This window comes from Mauremys reevesii, linkage group 2 (assembly GCF_016161935.1).
Source record: "Mauremys reevesii isolate NIE-2019 linkage group 2, ASM1616193v1, whole genome shotgun sequence".
NCBI classification, from domain to species: domain Eukaryota; kingdom Metazoa; phylum Chordata; order Testudines; family Geoemydidae; genus Mauremys; species Mauremys reevesii.
Window position 1 is genome coordinate 65550191 of NC_052624.1, and position 17527 is coordinate 65567717.

General features: G+C 44.4%; 1 protein-coding gene across 3 annotated transcripts in view; it reads right to left on the reverse strand.

Moving 5' to 3' along the window:
- The window catches only part of HACL1 (2-hydroxyacyl-CoA lyase 1), a 43885-nt gene that overhangs the window by 25199 nt on the left and 1159 nt on the right, over nt 1-17527 (reverse strand). For 2 of the 3 annotated variants that reach the window (XM_039526716.1, XM_039526718.1), the window contains exons 2-3: nt 15938-16042; nt 3165-3205 (exon numbers count right to left, since the gene is read on the reverse strand). In XM_039526716.1, coding sequence (XP_039382650.1) covers nt 3165-3205; nt 15938-16042 — 146 coding nt within the window. Of the gene's footprint in view, nt 1-3164; nt 3206-15937; nt 16043-17187; nt 17494-17527 lie in introns of all 3 variants that reach the window. The other variant, XM_039526717.1, reaches the window with a different exon arrangement.

Sequence of the window (17527 nt, forward strand, 5' to 3'; positions counted from 1 at the left end):
TTAGAAAAATGCTCAACTTCAAAAAATATTAAACGTTTAGAGAGCGACAGTCAAATTGCATCATACGGATGGATGTGCTTGGAGGCAGAGATGCAGCTTAGGAATCAAGGACAATGTCTACACTAGAAATGCTGCAGCTGTAGCGTAGACACTAGAGCAACAGAAAGAGTTCTGTTGTAGTAGTAAATCCCCCTCTCAGAGAGGTGGTAGCTAGGGAGAATTCTTACATCGACCTAGCGCTCTCTATACTGGAGCTTAGGTCAGTTTAACTACATCTCTCAGGGGTCTGAATTTTTCAGACCTCTGAGCGGTGTAGCTAGCTGGACTGAACTTTCTAGTGTAGACCAGCCCTAGGATTCACCTTTAATCATATCCTCTTTATGAAAAAAAACAGATGTGTACATGGTATGAAAGTAGTTTACTTCAAGTGCAGCCTGCACAAGTTGCAAAGCTGTAGTTAGCTCAGGACCGCATAACCTATGCCCTGGTGGTCAAAAAGCTCCATTACTGTAACTGCCTTTAACCACATCTGCTCCATCACCGGCAGCCTAGTATTTGGAAGAGAGCGGGAGGTTTACTCCCTGGCTTGAGCTACCATGATCATACTGTGCTCATCCAGGGTTTCCTGCACTGGTTGCCTCTAAAGGATTGATTTGACACTGCTGATATTTAAAAGTCTTAATGATGTAGATCCAGGGAGTATTCAAGACATCCCCTTGAATCTCAGCCTGATGAGTTTGTGTGTTCAAGCTACCCTCTTTTTAAGAGTCTCCATCACAGAACATGGACATGTAAGTGGCGGATCTTAGGGTGAGGAATTTGCGCTCCCTGAAATCTGTCTCATTTCTTTTCACTTTTAAAATCCTAAACATTTTGTATTCTAGAAGCTGTTTTGTTTAACTTCACCACTGCTAGCTCTATATTTATGACTTTTCCCTCTCCATTTTGCCTTCTCTCCCCATCTCTTTGTCAGATGTCCATGATTAAATTATTGTTATTTTTTTAAGATTTTAGGAGTTTTAAATGTATTTTAAATTGTTTATTAAAATATTCAGCACCTGGAGGACTTCAATAGAGAGTGAGGAGGGTAGGATGTGTACAGAGTACTGAGTCCTTTACAAAATAATTCCATGCATAAAGCTAACATGAAGACAATATTAATACTGAACAGTTAAAGGGACAGTGTCAACCTAAAAACATCATTTTGTCTGATTTTTTTTAAGCCTACAGTTGTTAAAAGTAACACAGACACTATAACTGGAAAAAGGAGTGTGTTTATTTTCTCAACTTTACAGCACTATGTCTAATTGGTTTCACTCTTTCCCTCTTATAATCAGTCCTCTAACTTTATACATGTGTGTGGAGGAGGCGGGAGGGGGGGATTGACACAACAGGAGACAGAAAAATATTTTTTTTTAAATAAGGAAACAATTATAAAAAAAATTGCAGAGGGAATCAGGAGATCAACAGCACATGAAAACTACTTTTAATTCATATTTCAATTTAACAGTGTCCCCCTAAACACTTTGGCTACATTTTCCATTCCACCAGACTCCTGCTCAACAAGGAAGGGCAGATCAAGGGGAGGTGGCATAAAGACATCTTTGTGCTTCCTATATTCTCAGCCCATCCTCAACATTAGTAAGAGCAGCCTCTAACTATGTTTGGCTATAAATTAACAGCCCTTAAAGGGCCATTCTTGTAGCACAGAACAGCTAGAGCAGGGGTAGGCAACCTATGGCACATGTGCCGAAGGCGGCACGTGAGCTGATTTTCAGTGGCTCTGCATTTTAATTTAATTTTAAATGAAGTTTCTTAAGGTTTTTAAAAAGTTTATTTACTTTCCATACAACAATAGTTTAGTTATATATTATAGACATAGAAAGATCTTCTAAAAACGTGAAAATGTATTACTGGCATGCGAAACCTTAAATTAGAGTGAATAAATGAAGACTCGGCACATCACTTCTGAAAGGTTGCTAACCCCTGAGCTAGAGTATAGTAGCAATCTGGCCCTGCCCCCTACAACAGTGGCTATTGGGTTGTGATGGGGAGAGTCATCACAGAGCCATTACGCTGGCATTATGCTATGCTGAAACACTTTTTATGGCAGTGGTAGAGTGGCCAGTTCCACTAGCTTTACAGACCCTTTACATGGCAAAACAGAAAACTGGGCTCTTTATTAAACATCAATATTTCATGTCATATTCTAATTCTGAAATGGACAAAGGTGTAGCAGATCTCCCATACCAAGAGAAAGAGAGCACATCTCCCATGTTGCAACAAATGGTGGTAGTTTTAGTTTTGACTATTTTTATATGAGTGTATTGGGCTTACGGTGTTGCACTAGTATTTGGAGGTTAAAAAAAAAAAGAGTAAAACTGAAGAAAAAGTAATAAGACTGGTAATACTATCTCTCTCCTAGTGAGACTTCACCACTCAATTTGTGCATGTCACTGTTCCTGCGTTGTGAGTCAAATCGACACCAAAGCTAATACAATAGTGAACCGCTAACTGTAACTCTAGATTTATGTAACACGACAGCATCTCCATGCAATATCATGCAGCTTGCGTAAGTGCTAATCTTACACACTTTTGAGTGTAGAGCTTAATCACTGACTTAATTTTTATTAATACAGCAGGGTCACGTGCCATGCATGTTCTAAATACTAGTTATATTTTTGTGCCCCTCTCCCAAACTGAAAAGAAATTCATTTGGCCATTTTTAACTTAGATGCAAGTTTAAAGAAACAAAATGTTGGTGGGTTTTTGTACATGAAAATAGTCTCATTTGAGGTAACTAAATCAGCTAACAGAGATGGTGCATTTTTGAGCATATAGTTCATTTATCTGAAACAGTAAACTAATCTCACTTCCATTCCTCAATGGATAATTCACTAGTGGCTAAATCTCAACCCTTAGGTTAAGGAAGTTAATAGATGCAAAGTTAAATTCAAAATGATACACAGAAGGTAAATGCACTCAATCTGTGTAAATATAGATATAGCTATGCACTTCTCTTGTGCCATTTCAAAGAGGCACCTTTTATCTTTACAGTCTTACTCCATTTGCTTTAACTTATACATCATTTCCAAAAATAGAACAGAAAATGCTCTAGCTCAAACAATTCCTGTGGTTTATATAAAAATAAATATTCAGCTTACTTTCCTGTCAGGTACCCAACAGCAGAGGCAGCATAGCAAGCCTATTGAAGAGAACACGAGGTTATTTACACATATCCACATTTCAGCCTCTCCACATATCAAAACTTTCAATCATAAATTTTAAATTAAATAGCAGCTTAAACATAAGAATTGTTCTGATTAATGGATTTTACACTAAGGAGGTAACATCCCGTAGCCATCCCTTCCAAAGGGACATGAGTAAGGGTGCGTTGTATACACTATTAAATATGACATTCCCAAGGGTCTGCAAATACCCTTTAGCTAGAGGTCTGTAGCCAAAGGCTGAGTGACCACACACAACCTTTTGCAGAAACACAAAAACAAGCATCCTCCTTTTCCCTCCAGGCTCTTCTTTCTCATGCTCATTCATATCATGGAGATTAACGACATTTACTTTTCTCAATCTCCTTTTTTCGTGTCCTTGCCTGCTATTGCACCAGGATATTGTATGAATAGAATCTGTAAGATGGGTTTTAAAATAGGAGACTGAAAGTGCTTCGGTCATTAAAATGATCACTTTTGCCTAAAGGCTTAATCAGCTGAAAATGTTGGAAAACAGGTCTTCCCAACTGAACTTCTACTGTCTTAAAGGCTAAGTAGTTGGCAGTGGGACATATACCCTCCTGTTAGTTGCCTTTGCTATTTAAGTTACACGAACTAGATAGACTCAGTGAGCCAAATTCAGAAATTATGTGTAAGGAGATTTAAATTACACATTGGTAAGCAGATATAAATCCAAGGGAGTGTAAATTACAGAGCGGGCCAGAGAAGGTGTAGGTTTCACAATTTAGGGCTTGGCTACACTTGCAAATTTGCAGCGCTGCAGCAGGGTGTGAACACACACCCTCTCCAGCGCTGCAAATTGTGGCGCTGCAAAGCGCCAGTGTGGTCAAAGCCCCAGCGCTGGGAGCGCGGCTCCCAGCGCTGTCCGTTATTCCCCACAGGGAGGTGGAGTATGGACAGCGCTGGGAGAGAGCTCTCCCAGCGCTGGCGCTTTGACTACACTTAGCGCTTCAAAGCGCTGCCGCGGCAGCGCTTTGAAGTACAAGTATAGCCAAAGCCTTAGTAACTGTCCTCACCTGCAAGGCACATCCAGCGCTGCAACTCCCTGGCTGCAGCGCTGGCTGTACACCTGGTCTGCTTGGGGTGTAACGAGTGCAGCGCTGGTGATGCAGCGCTGCTCATCAGGTGTGGCCACACACCAGCGCTGTTATTGGCCTCCAGGGTATTAGGAGATATCCCAGAATGCTTTTAACTAAATTACTCTTTGTTTTGTTATGCAGCCTCTCTTTGTTTTGTTGTGAACTCGGGGCTCCGGGGCTCCAGGAGCTGCTTATCTAAAAAACAAACACAGCTCCTGTTTGCTGTGATCAATCTGTAACTGACTGTGAACAATCAAATGAGATAACCCCTGTGAATGAGGCAGGCAGGGGGATGAGTGTTTGCTTGACGAGAGAAACAGCTGCTTATCTGGTCTGTAGGCTGTTTGCAGTTAAGAGTAAGGGGTCGGGAAAATTTTCTGATTTTGCAAGGCAGGGAGCTGATACACAGTGTCGGCTCCAAAAATCCACTCTCTCTCTCTCTCTCCCCCCCCCCGCTCCCTGTCACACTCCACCCCACCCCCCTCTTTTGAAAAGCACGTTGCTGCCACTTAAACGCTGGGATAGCTGCCCATAATGCATCACTCCCAACAGTGCTGCAAATGTGGCCACACTGCAGCGCTGGTAGCTGTGAGTGTGGCCACACACCAGTGCTTTCCCTACACAGCTGTACGACCAGCGCTGTAACTCCCAGCGCTGCAACTCTCAAGTGTAGCCAAGCCCTTAGACTCTGATGAATTTGGCCTAGTCTTTTGTGTACAGCAGTGCTCCCTGGGACAATGAGCCCAGAAAATTGACAAAAAATCCCCTCCCTTACCCTCAGACTCTTTTTTGATGCCATGATAAATCTGGGCTCCTTTTGTATTTTTTTAAATTGCTTTTTTGGCCACAGATGAACTGGTCATACAGTAAACAACTGGGATTTACTATAACAGAAATAAGCATTTACATCTTTTATTCCTCAATGGGGATTGGGGAACCTGACAGAAAATAATTGCAGAATATGTTCTACTGTTTGTACATTTCATAAATCTTTTACAAGGAGATAAGAAAAACATAACTGAACTGTCATCAATTTCTTGAGTATTAATATGACATGAATTTTTTCCCCTCCTGCTGAAAACATGTTGATGTACAAATGTTTACAGAAGACATTTGGAGTGGGTGTTCCATTAACAAGGGTTTTTGTACCTCAGAAGCTGGGTGTCATGGTAACAACATATTTTCTAAATGAGTGGCAAAATAGAACAGCACATAAAATACTACTTCAGATACAGTGATTACCTTTAAAATATTCACAGTTTTGCTTTTTCAAGTGGATAATGTTGCCAGTGCTACCTGTACTAAGTACAGGGTAATACTGTGAACATCTTTGTGATGGCAATTGTAAAGATTTTATGGTGAACGCTGTACACAACTTAGTATAGGCCAAGGCACTTTCTTTTTCACAAAAACAAAACAACAACAACAAAAAACAGTGACTGCACTTATGTTATACATTAACTTAAATATTAGAGCCGAACAAAATTTTTGCAACAAATAGTATATTTGCAGAAAAATACATTTTGGGAGCAACAAAACTATTCACAATTTGAGCCAAATTCAGCAAATGGTTTCAGCTGAAAAAACAAACAAACAAACAAAAATTTCGACCATGCTGAAACAAAATATTTTGACTTTTAATTTTGAAATTTAGCTTTTTTTTTTTTAAAGTGAAAAATGCCCCAAAATGATGGCGAGGCAGCGGGGCCAAATTTGTGTGACCCCATGTGGTAGGTTGCAACACCTGGAGTAGGGAGCCACTGATGCAGGTGAATGTGGGGTAGGGTCATTCTCCAAGACCCCCTTTCCCACTACCAGGGCTGCCCCTCTGCACCCGGCTGAGAGAAGTTATTCCTGGGGGAATTCTGTGTCACTGTGCCTGCGCAGAATTCATGTCACCCGCAGATTTCTTTGCTTCCTTGCAGAAAAATGACTTCTGCCAGGGAAGAAAAGGGAAGCCACAAAAGCGGTCACATGCCCCTTCCTGGCAGCGTAGGAAGGTTGGTTTGGGTGCCCGGAGCAGCCAGTAGAGATGTAAATCAGTGGGAAGGGGGGGGGGAAGGAAGCTGGGCGGTTGTGTGTGTGTGTGTCTGTGAGAGAGAGAGAGACACTCTGTCCCTCTCGCTCGCTACTGCAGCATGCTGTGTGGAGGAGGGCTTTGGGGCGTTTCTGAGGAGGTAGGCGTGGGACAGGGTCTGTCCCCCCTGGCCAGTGGTCCCCAACCTTTTTGGCTGGCGGGCGCCAGCTGAAGGACCACTGCGGCAGTGGAGCACCTGCCGAAATGCCGCTGAATTTCGGCAGCATTTTGGTGGCGACGCCTCTCGATGATGTCGCTTGCCATCGACAAGCGACGTCATCGAGAGGCGTCGCCGCCGAAATTCGGGAGCAACGCCTCTCGATGACATCACTTGTTGGCGACAAGCATTGTCATCGAGAGGTGTCCCCGCCGAAATGCCGCTGCGGCATTTCGGTAGGTGCTCTCCCGGGGGCCAGGATGCGGGCACCTTAAGTTGCGTCCGCCATGGCGCCCACAGGAACCACGTTGGGGACTCCTGCCCCAGGCAGAGCAGAATGCAGCAGCCTGCCTGCTTAGTGAATTGTTCCCATTGTCTTTGTGAATTCCCCCAGGAGTATAAAATAGGTGTAAAAGTTTTAAGGCTTCTTTACATTGCCAGAGTGCTGTAAAGGACAGTATGGCCTTATAAATGCTTTTGTTGCTTTAGTGATTATAACTGGTCTAACTTTTTGGACTAAAAAAATTTCCTATCAAAATGTGTTCTCTGAACAACATGTTTTCTAATTCCTTTTCTGGAGATGGTCAGTAGCCAATATAAATTGTGAGTTTGATTCCCTGGTCTTCAGTTGCCTATGATGTAACACTGAGCATATGACTGCATATATTTGTTGACTAATAACTAGAAATAAAGGGTGAAACCTATCTACATTACTATTAGGCACGGGGATTTGGGGATTTCCTCCAGTGCTCCTCACTTTCATTTTCCATCCATTGTATTATAGTTTAAATAAATTACCAAAATAATTGAAACCAGAGTGATTATACTGCATTATTTTGATAAATAAAATATGTTATGAATGGGAGTTCATAACAAAACAAAGAGAGGCTGCATAAAAAAAACAAACAGAGCTCCTGTTTGCTGTGATCATCTGTACCTGGCTGTAAACAATCAAATGAGAGGCAAGCAGGGAGGGAGCGAAACAGCGGGGAGTCGTGTTGGCTGCAGGCTGTTTGCAATTAAGAGTTAAGACTAAGGGGTCAGAAACATGTTCTGATTTTTCAATGCAGGAAGCTAAACACACAGTGTTGGCTCCAAAAATCCCCTCTCTCTTCCCCCCGCTCCCTGTCACACTAGACCCCACTCCACCCCCCTCTTTTGAAAAGCACGTTGCGGCCACTTGAATGCTGGGATAGCTGCCCATAATGCATCACTCCCAACAGCGCTGCAAATACTGCAAATGTGGCCACACACCAGCGCTGGTAGCTGTGAGTGTGGCCACACACCAGCGCTGGCCCTGCACAGCTGGATGACCAGCGCTGCAAACTACCAGCGCTGCAAACCGTAAGTGTAGCCATACCCATAGTCTGGATTAAGAGAATCCTTGAAATGAATAAAACATAAAAAGCCTCCAAGAAGAAAAGGATCAAAGAAATTTCTTATACACTGATGCCATCTACAGAAACAGCAGAGAAACAAAACAGTGCCCTATGACAAGGGTCTGATAGAAATAAGAGGGTCAGCCCTCTTCAATAATCACTGAAAACCAGGTATAAAACTGAGGTCAGTGGATGGGACCTCAGAGTTTTCTGAACCCACCAAAGAAGGTGTTGAATCCATAAAGAGCTACCAGACACTTGGACCAGACATGTGACCAGCTCTCCCCTATCCCAAGGGTAACTAGGATTGAGCACAAGTTGGGAGATTTCATTTCACAGACGCTATATTCTTTAGTATGTAAGTAACTGAAAGGTACCTTGTTGAATCTGCACTCTTTCTAATCAGACCTCAAGGAACCATATCTTGTATTTCAACTAAGTGGCACTATATACTTGTTACTCTTTTGTATATCAAAGTAAATTGGCCTCAGCGCACCTCAAACAATAACATTAGTCCAAGTTACTTTTGATGTATTCAACTAGTCCCTTTCAAATTAAATACCAGAAATAGCAGGGAGTACATTCATAAGGGTGCCGTAAGTGAAGGTGCATCCTCATTCCCTGGAGAATCACTTAAACTGCAATAAATTTTAGAGAGATACTAAAGGACTGATAAGTGATTATTATAAGTAAATGTAATAAGAAATCTTGGTGATTTATAGTCTTCTAGGATATAGCTGCTGGGCCCCAACGCTGGTCTATGTTTATCACTTGCAAGACTGCATGTGTATTTTGTGTTCAGTAAATGACTGGAACATTTGGTGTAACTACAGTTGATCTAAAAAACTACTGATTATATATCCGTGTGGTTCTTGATGAATTAATACACTTGTTGATTGGCTAATAACAACTAAGTTTCCTGTTTTGAGAAATACTGTCCAAGTTTCAAGTTGACCTGAGAAGAACCCAGGTCTTACTAACTTTAAAATTAGTAAGTTATCACTCTCTGAGCTTAATAAAAAGCAGTTATCCTAATTAAATATCATTCACATGTTGGCTTTAATATTTATTTAATTGGCAAATCTAATTTTTTTTTTAGATTTTATCTTTAAAACCTAACTGGCACCTTGGCAAAATCATTAAACTGACTCCCATTAACGTTTACGCTATAGAGTTGCAATAAGGAAACAGAAATGCTCCTCAAATAGGAATGTTTTGATGTGCTCCATTCATGTGGCTGGTACAGGAGGTCACTGGGACAGAACAAATATGCTACCAATGGAAAGAGAAATGTGACCCATTACAAAGTCATTTTTCTTAATCACATTGAAAACAAGGCCCAACTTAACACAGGATCAGATGTTCATTTATCGGCACCTCTACCAGAAAGGTATAGCAAGAACTCAGAGAAAAGGAAATTTGAAATGATGGGCATAACACTTTGCAAACATTTGAAGGAATTAATGATAACGGGGTTGGAGGGGGGATAACAAAGAAAAATGAGTGAAATTAAGAAAAGGAACATTTAGGCTAAATGTGAGGATAAACTGACAGTGAAGTATGTAAGACTGTAGAAAGGTCTCCCAAAGGAAGTGACTGAAATCATCACTTGGTATGTTTAAAACTACAGTGCACAGAACACTAAAAAACGTATTAGAGAGAACAACTGTGTACGTACAGGGGGATGGACCAAATGACCTAGTAAGTCTTTTCCATTTCTAATTTCTATTAATGGGACCCTGGAACACAAACTCCAGGAACACTCACCAGTAAAACAAAGGTCACTTATGACTAAGGCTAAGATTTTGTCACAGATATTTTCAGTAAAAGTCATGAACAGGGCACAGGCAATAACGAAAAATTCATGGACACCCATGAATGGTTGTGACGTTCCCCTCTCATGTTATCTGGACTGATGATCTGCTAGGTCACTCCAATTCTTGACTCTGGGAGCCAGCCTTACCCTGCTCTGCTGTGAGAACCCCAACTCCTGGGCTGTTCACACACAGCCTCTGGCATGTAAGTTGCTCCTTGGATTGTAAAGCCGAAGGACACTAGACAATATCTCCAGTCCCAGACACAACCCTAGGAACCTCCATTTGCAGTGTCCAGTTATGCCCACTGGACACTGCAAGCTTATATTAGTTCATCAATTTAACAAAGAAATTGGTATGTACCAGGCTTGTTATCTCAAGAGGAATCTCTGAAACGCTTCAAACCAAATGCACTGCTTCAGGTAGAATAAACAAACAGATTTATTAACTGCAAAGATAGATTTTAAGTGACAGGCAGAAAGTCAGAGTGGTTACCAAAAGAAAACAAAATAAGCGCACAGTCTAAACTCTCAACCCAATTAGACTGGGCAACATCTAGATTAAGCATTTTTTCCTGACCCCACTGGATATTGCAGTCCTTAATATACAGGTTTGTTCCTTAAACCTGGGCCAATCTCCTCTGCTAGGAGTCTTTTCTTCTCAGCATCTTAGTTGCTTTCAGTGAAGGTGGGGGACAGGAGAAGGGCCCAGTATGTGTCCACTGTTTTATACCCTCAGTCCATGTGCTTGGGGAGCACAAGTCCATGCATGTCTGAGGGACATTGCTGAGGCAGCACAGCGCTGCCACACAGCCAGTGTGGTACACACTACAGTGCAGCACTTTCCCTGCCAGCTTGCGTGGGTGCTTTGCAGGTATGTATTGCAGAACACCTGATGCTGCCCTGGCCGCTTTAGTTTGTGCTGGCTGTGGAAGGAACAGCTTCACATCTGGGGGCTTCCCTCCTGCCGTTGTGCGCATGCCCCCCATTGTGTGTGGGAAGCATGTGCCGCCATTCCGGCAGCGCCATTGTGTGTTTCTCTCTGCGTGGCGCTGTTGCAGCATTCTTACTCATCCCTGTGTGAGATCTCTGGCTATGATGTGCTGATGATTCTCTGGTGATCACAGCGATCGATTTCAGCATCATGGACCTTTCAGCAGTCTGTGACACAGAGTGCTCCACAGCACAGTGTTGAGTGCATGTTTGCGAGCATAAGTGACTTCCAGGCGCATGCGCATTATCGCGAAATGCATCACGCATCTTGCGGAGCGCGTCTGCGGAACGCAGCAGTGACTGTGGATCGACGCAGCATGGAAGTGTGGATCACTGGCAGCTGGCAGCTGGGAGACGAGAACTGGCTGAAGAACTTTCGTATGAGACTTGCCACATGCATGCGCCTGCTGATGCAAACTGTCTGACTGGAGCGCAGGGCTGAGCGGTAGGTGCACTCTGCTGGGAAAAGCTTGCAATAGTGAGATAGGCCTGGTGGATGACTACCAGCTGGGAAGGAACCAGTTTGGGATTTGACGTGGATCAGTAGTTTGGGCAAAGCAATCGATGCATGCTATGCAAGCAACGACTGGGAATCGCGATTGTGGAAGATGCAGGACAACCGCAATGGCTTTGCTGCAAGTGTGGCCGGGGATGGTGCAGGACATGATGATGGGCTTTGCACCTGGATGTTATGTAACTGTGGAGGTCGATAGGGTATACGCATTTTCCTATTTCTTTATGTCCTGGGAATCGAGGTGCATGAGGCGTAGGCTTCTCCAACAGCTTGTTTTGCATTTGATGCAGGCTGCGCCATTGATGCTGATCAGGAAGATGCAGGTAGGGACAGGCAGCATGCTGGAAGAGACAGGAACAGACAGTCAGGGCAGGCACCCAGACAGGAAGATTTTTCCCAGACAGGAAGATCACCCCACCCTTGGCTTGGTTCAACCATGGAAGGAGAGTGACCAGATACAGGGAGGCTTCACAGGAGAGGGACGGCCGGTGCAGAATGCTGAGTGCAGTGCAGATGACAGCTGAGTGTGCTGGGAGAGTGTGCTTTAGGGGCTGTGGCTCTTGGGGAATGGGGAAGCTATGTTGTGGGGGAAGCTGGGAATGGGCCAGTTATGTTAGGAAGGCCTCCCCAAATAGTTGTAAAGGGAAGGGACCCAATAAGAGAGTGAGGAGGAATAGAGGTGAGCAGGGAGGCTGAAGATGCACAGCCAGAGGCACAGAGACAGAGGGAAGGATTAGGAGGAACAGAAGGGAGGGAGGAAGAGGAGGCAAGCCAGGGGGTTTGCTGAGGAGTGAATTGAGTGGAAGAATTCTGCTGCCTTGCATGGGGTGCCTTGTTGCTGCCTAATATCATAATTATGCTATTATAACTACTATTTTCAGTGCCTCTTTCTTCTTTCTGCTATAAAATGACTTTTTTCAAAAGCTATTCAAAAACTGTTTCAAAAAAGACTGTTAGAAAAGACAAGACAGACAGACAACAGACAGAACACAAAAAACAACAACACACACAAGGGTGACACAAACAGTGGGGTTGCACACACAATTGCATGTGTGTGCCATTAATGATGTCTGGTTTAATGAATAATGCCCTGCATGTGCAGGGGTGCTGCATGTGAGGGGGTGGGTGGTGGTAGGGTGCAGGGGGGGTGGGGGGGGGGCACAGGCAGGGGGGGGCAGGTGTGGTGGTAAGCTGTGGGATGCTGGGGGTGGGTGTGGGTGGGGTGGTTGGGTTGGAGCTTTGGCTGGGAAGGGGGGGGGGAGGGCACGGGGGGTAGTAGTGACGGGAGCTGGGGTGGGTAGTAGTGACGCAGCTGCTGCACGCTTGGCGCTCCAGATGCTTAGCAGCTGCTCGCCTCTTTTCCTCTGCTTTCCAGCTGCTCTTCTTTCTCTCTGCTTTTCTTCTCTTCTCTCCTCTCCTTCTTTTTCTCTCTCAGCAGAGTTCTGAAGAAGCAGTTTTTTTCAGCATTTCTTGTTCTTTTTTTTTTTTTTTTTTTTTTTTTCTTCTGTTTTGATCTGTGATGTTGATTTCCAGTCCAGTCACAGTCACACACAACACACACACAGCAACATACACACAGACATATCCACATTCAACACCACTATCACTATCTCCAAGGATGAATTGTTACATTGTTACACTCTTGAGTTCTCAGTGCAAAAACTTTAAAAGAAAAAACAACAACTGGGTGGAGAAGAGATGGGGTGAGGTGGAGGGGAGTGAGATGATGCTGAGGGGTTTCTGGTTGGAGTGAGAGTGCTAGAGGAGTGGAGATGCAGATGAGATGCAGATGCATCTCTCTTCTCTCTCTCTTCTCTCTCTCAACATCCCAACATTTTCTTTTTCCACTCCTGGAAGATGTTTCTCTTGGGGCCTCACGCGAGGGGGGAGGGGCCGGGGCTCTTATGTGGGATGCCGATTGGGACCCTGGCCTGTGTTCTGTGTTCAGAAATGGTCCTGGTGGCGAAGAGTGGCCGCAGTGGCACTGGGACATCTGGACACCTCTGCAGTGCTCTGCTGCATGCGCTCTGCATGGCTCTGGATGACGCTTCTGGCTGAAGCGAGAGCTGAAGCAGAGCACCGCGACGTGATAGACCACATCAACGGGGCATCTCCACATGCCATGCATGCATCCATAACCCATCCACCCCCTTCCTCTCTCCCACCCCAAAAACGAAAATAAAAAAAAAAAATTCTGCAACCTGCGCTCTCTGCTGCTGCTTGCTGCTGCTGGGCTGCTGGCTGCTGCTGCTGGCTGCCTCCCTCTCCTGGCTTGAGAGCTCTCCTGGCTGCAGGAGCTTCCCTCGCGGTTTCTTCCCCCCTCTCCTCCTCTCCCCCTCCTCCTCCCCCCCTCCTCTCCTCCTCCCTCCTCCCCAGCTCCCTGCCTGTCCAGAAGTGTTACCACCCTTGCCCTGGTATGGCCGTGTAAAAGCGGCCCAGTATGTTGTCCGCAAATCGTGGGCGGACTCGGATGGGGCGCGGGGACTCGCGGGCTAGGCACGGGCTTTGTTCTTTAACTTTCACTTCTCCCCGTCCATTGTTGCCCCGCCTGTGTGATGCCCCTATCCAGCATGTCCCTATCTATCTGCCTCAAGCCGGGGCCTCTACACGGCGCCTTGACTGCTGTGCCTCACAAACACACCCAGACACCACACCCCAAACACTGATGACTGCCTGTGCTTGCTGTTGCTTGCATGCGCTGGCCTGGGCTACCTGTAACCTAACCTGTAACTGATTGCACTCCACCTGATCACACACACCTGCAGCTGATTTTAAGCATAAATTTTTTTTTTTTTATTTAGGGGGCGTCACCCTGAGCAAAGAGCAGTACAGCAAAGTGTGCAGAGTGTGGCTGTGGAGGAACAGGAATTCTGGGATTCTTCCCTGGGGGACAGGTAAAGCGCTGGAGTGAGTGTCACACCTGCTGAGCGCAGCGCTGGTGTCACCAGCCCTCCACTCCTACCCCAACCCGGATGGGATTTCAGCCCAGCTGCTGCACAGGAGTTGCAGCGCTGGGGTTGCCCTACAGTGTGCGGGGTGTGTGTTGCAGCTGGAAAGCCTCCACCAGCGCTGCAACTTGTAAGTGTAGCCAAGCCCTGAGTCTCTCCAAATAAGGTTGAGCAATTCCCCTGGTGTGGCCTCATGCAGGTGAATCATTGCATTGTAGCTCCCTTGCTGGACAATGGCTGTTGATGGATTGTTTAGTATCAGAGGGGTAGCCGTGTAAGTCTGGTTCTGTAGAAGCAGTAAAGAATCCTGTGGCACCTTATAGACTAACAGAAGTTTTGCAGCATGAGCTTTCGTGGGTGAATACCCACTTCTTCGGATGCAAGCAGTGGAAATTTCCAGGGACAGGTGTGTATATATAAGCAAGCAAGAAGCAAGCTAGAGATAACGAGGTTAGATCAATCAGGGAGGATGGGGCCCTGTTCCAGCAGCTGAGGTGTGAAAACCAAGGGAGGAGAAACTGGTTCTGTAATTGGCAAGCCATTCACAGTCTTTGTTTAGTCCTAAGCTGATGGTGTTAAATTTGCAGATGAACTGGAGCTCAGCAGTTTCTCTTTGAAGTCTGGTCCTAAAGTTTTTTTGTTGTAGGATGGCCACCTTAAAATCTGCTATTGTGTGGCCAGGGAGGTTGAAGTGTTCTCCTACAGGTTTTTGTATATTGCCATTCCTAATGTCTGATTTGTGTCCATTTATCCTTTTCCTTAGAGACTGTCCAGTTTGGCCGATGTACATAGCAGAGGGGCATTGCTGGCATATGATGGCATATATTACATTGGTGGACGTGCAGGTGAATGAACCGGTGATGGATTGTTTGACACCCCGCCCGGGCGTTGGTTACTTTCCTTGCTGTTGCCTCTGGGGAGCTAATATCAGGCTGATTCCCCAATTTACACCTTGTTTTAGTGACCACCATACAACACAATTCTCTTAACTTCATACGCATTAATGATACACATATATGGATAGAGAAATGACTTTCAGCAGATCATAACCTTTCCCCTGATACCTTACAAGGCATGCTTTATATGTAAGATCACGATTATATGAAAATGAGGATTATGGGGGTTACAGTATGCTCCCCCAAGGTATAGAATGTCACACCAATCCTTGACTTTTACTAAAAATATCCGTGACAAAATGGAGAGCCTGGGCATCTGCCAGTGGGCTGGGTGCTCCAGGGTCCCCCTCTGCTGGTAGCTCCAAGTTGTGGGGGTCCCCCTTGCCACTAGCAGAGGCAGGGGTTCCCCACAGCTCCCTGCCTCAGCAGGAGACCCTGCAGCTCCCAGTCAGCACTGGCTGAAGTCACAGAGGTCTTTGGAAGTCACGGATTCCTTGACTTCCGTAACTAAATCACAGCCTTACTTATGACCCCTACCTTAGGGCGGATTAAAACTGCTGCAGGACTTGGGAACTCCAACAAGTACAGAGCCTCAGGAGTTCCAGTTCTGCAGAACTCCTGAGTTCCAAAAGCATGTAGCTAAGCTTCTGTGTTACTGCACTCCTGTGGAGTTTGGGTACTCTATTGATAGCTCTTGATTACCAAAACCAGAGATTTTATGAGTGTTTCAGGTGACCATGAAAGGCATGTGTAAAGCAGAGATTCAACTGTAAAACATATAGCTAATATGAAAATAAAAAGAAGGATGACTAGTCCACAAGATATTTACTTACAGCTTGTTCATTTCTCATTCCTATATATTTTATTCCAATTGCTTGGGCTGCAATTGCAATTTCAGTCACTGGAATACCAACAATACCAAACATATATTCAATGTTCTGAAACGAGAATTTAAAAAATCTGAATTATTTCCAAAATTGATGCACAATGATCAGATCTCTAATGTTGCTTCTGTGTAGTGTGCCTATCTTAAATCCTAATAAAGTGCACAATCCCATAAAAGCAAAGTAGTGGTTGAAGTGCAATAATACCACATCAAGATCTCAAGAAAAAAAAGATAGGCATCACTTATGCATATTGCTTGTTCTCAGGTAGCATGTCATTACAATCGATCCTTTACACTTTGGTCTCAAAAAACAAGGTTTCTATTATAAATATTTTCCTTTTAAACAATTAACTTTTTCCCCCACCAAACAGTATTTTAAATTGGCATTTCAATAGTAATTCAAATATAAGATTACTAGCATGTTCTTAACAAATACAGAGGTCAGTTGTGAATAAAAGTATAACAAGAAAATTTATGGGGGAAGAACATCACTCCAGGCAAACAGTAATATACAATCCAACCCTTCTGTATCCATATAGTCTAGGGTGGGAGAACAGTTTCAAGAGATTCCAGGTCTTGTACCAAACTGGTTATTTGTTTCCTTCATAATAGTCAAGGAAGTTCTTCTATCCTGGTTATGTTTGTTTGGTCTAAAATTTAAAATCACTGTGTAGTCAGGCACAGATTTCCCTATTATAGAACTGAAGCCAAACACTGTGTGTTCTGGTTGGTTGACAAAGTCTCTCCCCTCCCCTTAGTGGGGAAATGCATTTAGTAGGCCCTTAACAGAAAGGCAACAAAGTGCTTGTGTCACAGTCAAACTACAGCAAGTAAAGGATTCATAACAAAATCAAAATTAAAAATTGTATGTGAACTGAGAAGGGAGGAGGCTGGGGGTGCTGAACTGATAAAGACTGAACAAATGGGATGCGAGTAGTGGGGCTGAACTGATGGCATGTGGCACTGATGGGGGACGAGGGCAGCTGAAATGATGGCAGTGGGGCAAAGGTTGGGTGGGGCTAAAATTGCCGGGGATGGGTAGATGTGTGGTTGAGAGGTCCTTCAAGACAGGCCCAAATTACCTTACTCAGTGAATCTGGGCGAGTCAATAACACTACTTGTCCAAAAACCAAAAGAGAGACCAACACCCCAGCTCCCTTCACACAGTTTTTTTTTTTTTTTTTTTAATTTTATTACCATGATTTTTTCATCTCTTCAGAGGGTTTGACTCATGATTTTTGATCTCTTGCAGCTGGCAATACTGGCATCTCTCTGCTCCATCTCATTTGGGCTTCCCAGTTCACAGTATGTTAGGGAAGTATGCTGGCTTTGCTGCAGTTAGCAGGATACTTTACCCTGGATAAACTGATAACCAATGAGCGGTTGCTATATGCTGATGTAAGTTAGGTCAACATCATTTTGTACTGTAGACTTGGCCCAAGAGGCAGGGAGTGGGCAGGCTGATAATTCAGGAAAACTGTAAAACTGGCAGTAAAGGTGTCTCTGCATGAGAGCAAAAGAGCATTTCCAAGTTACA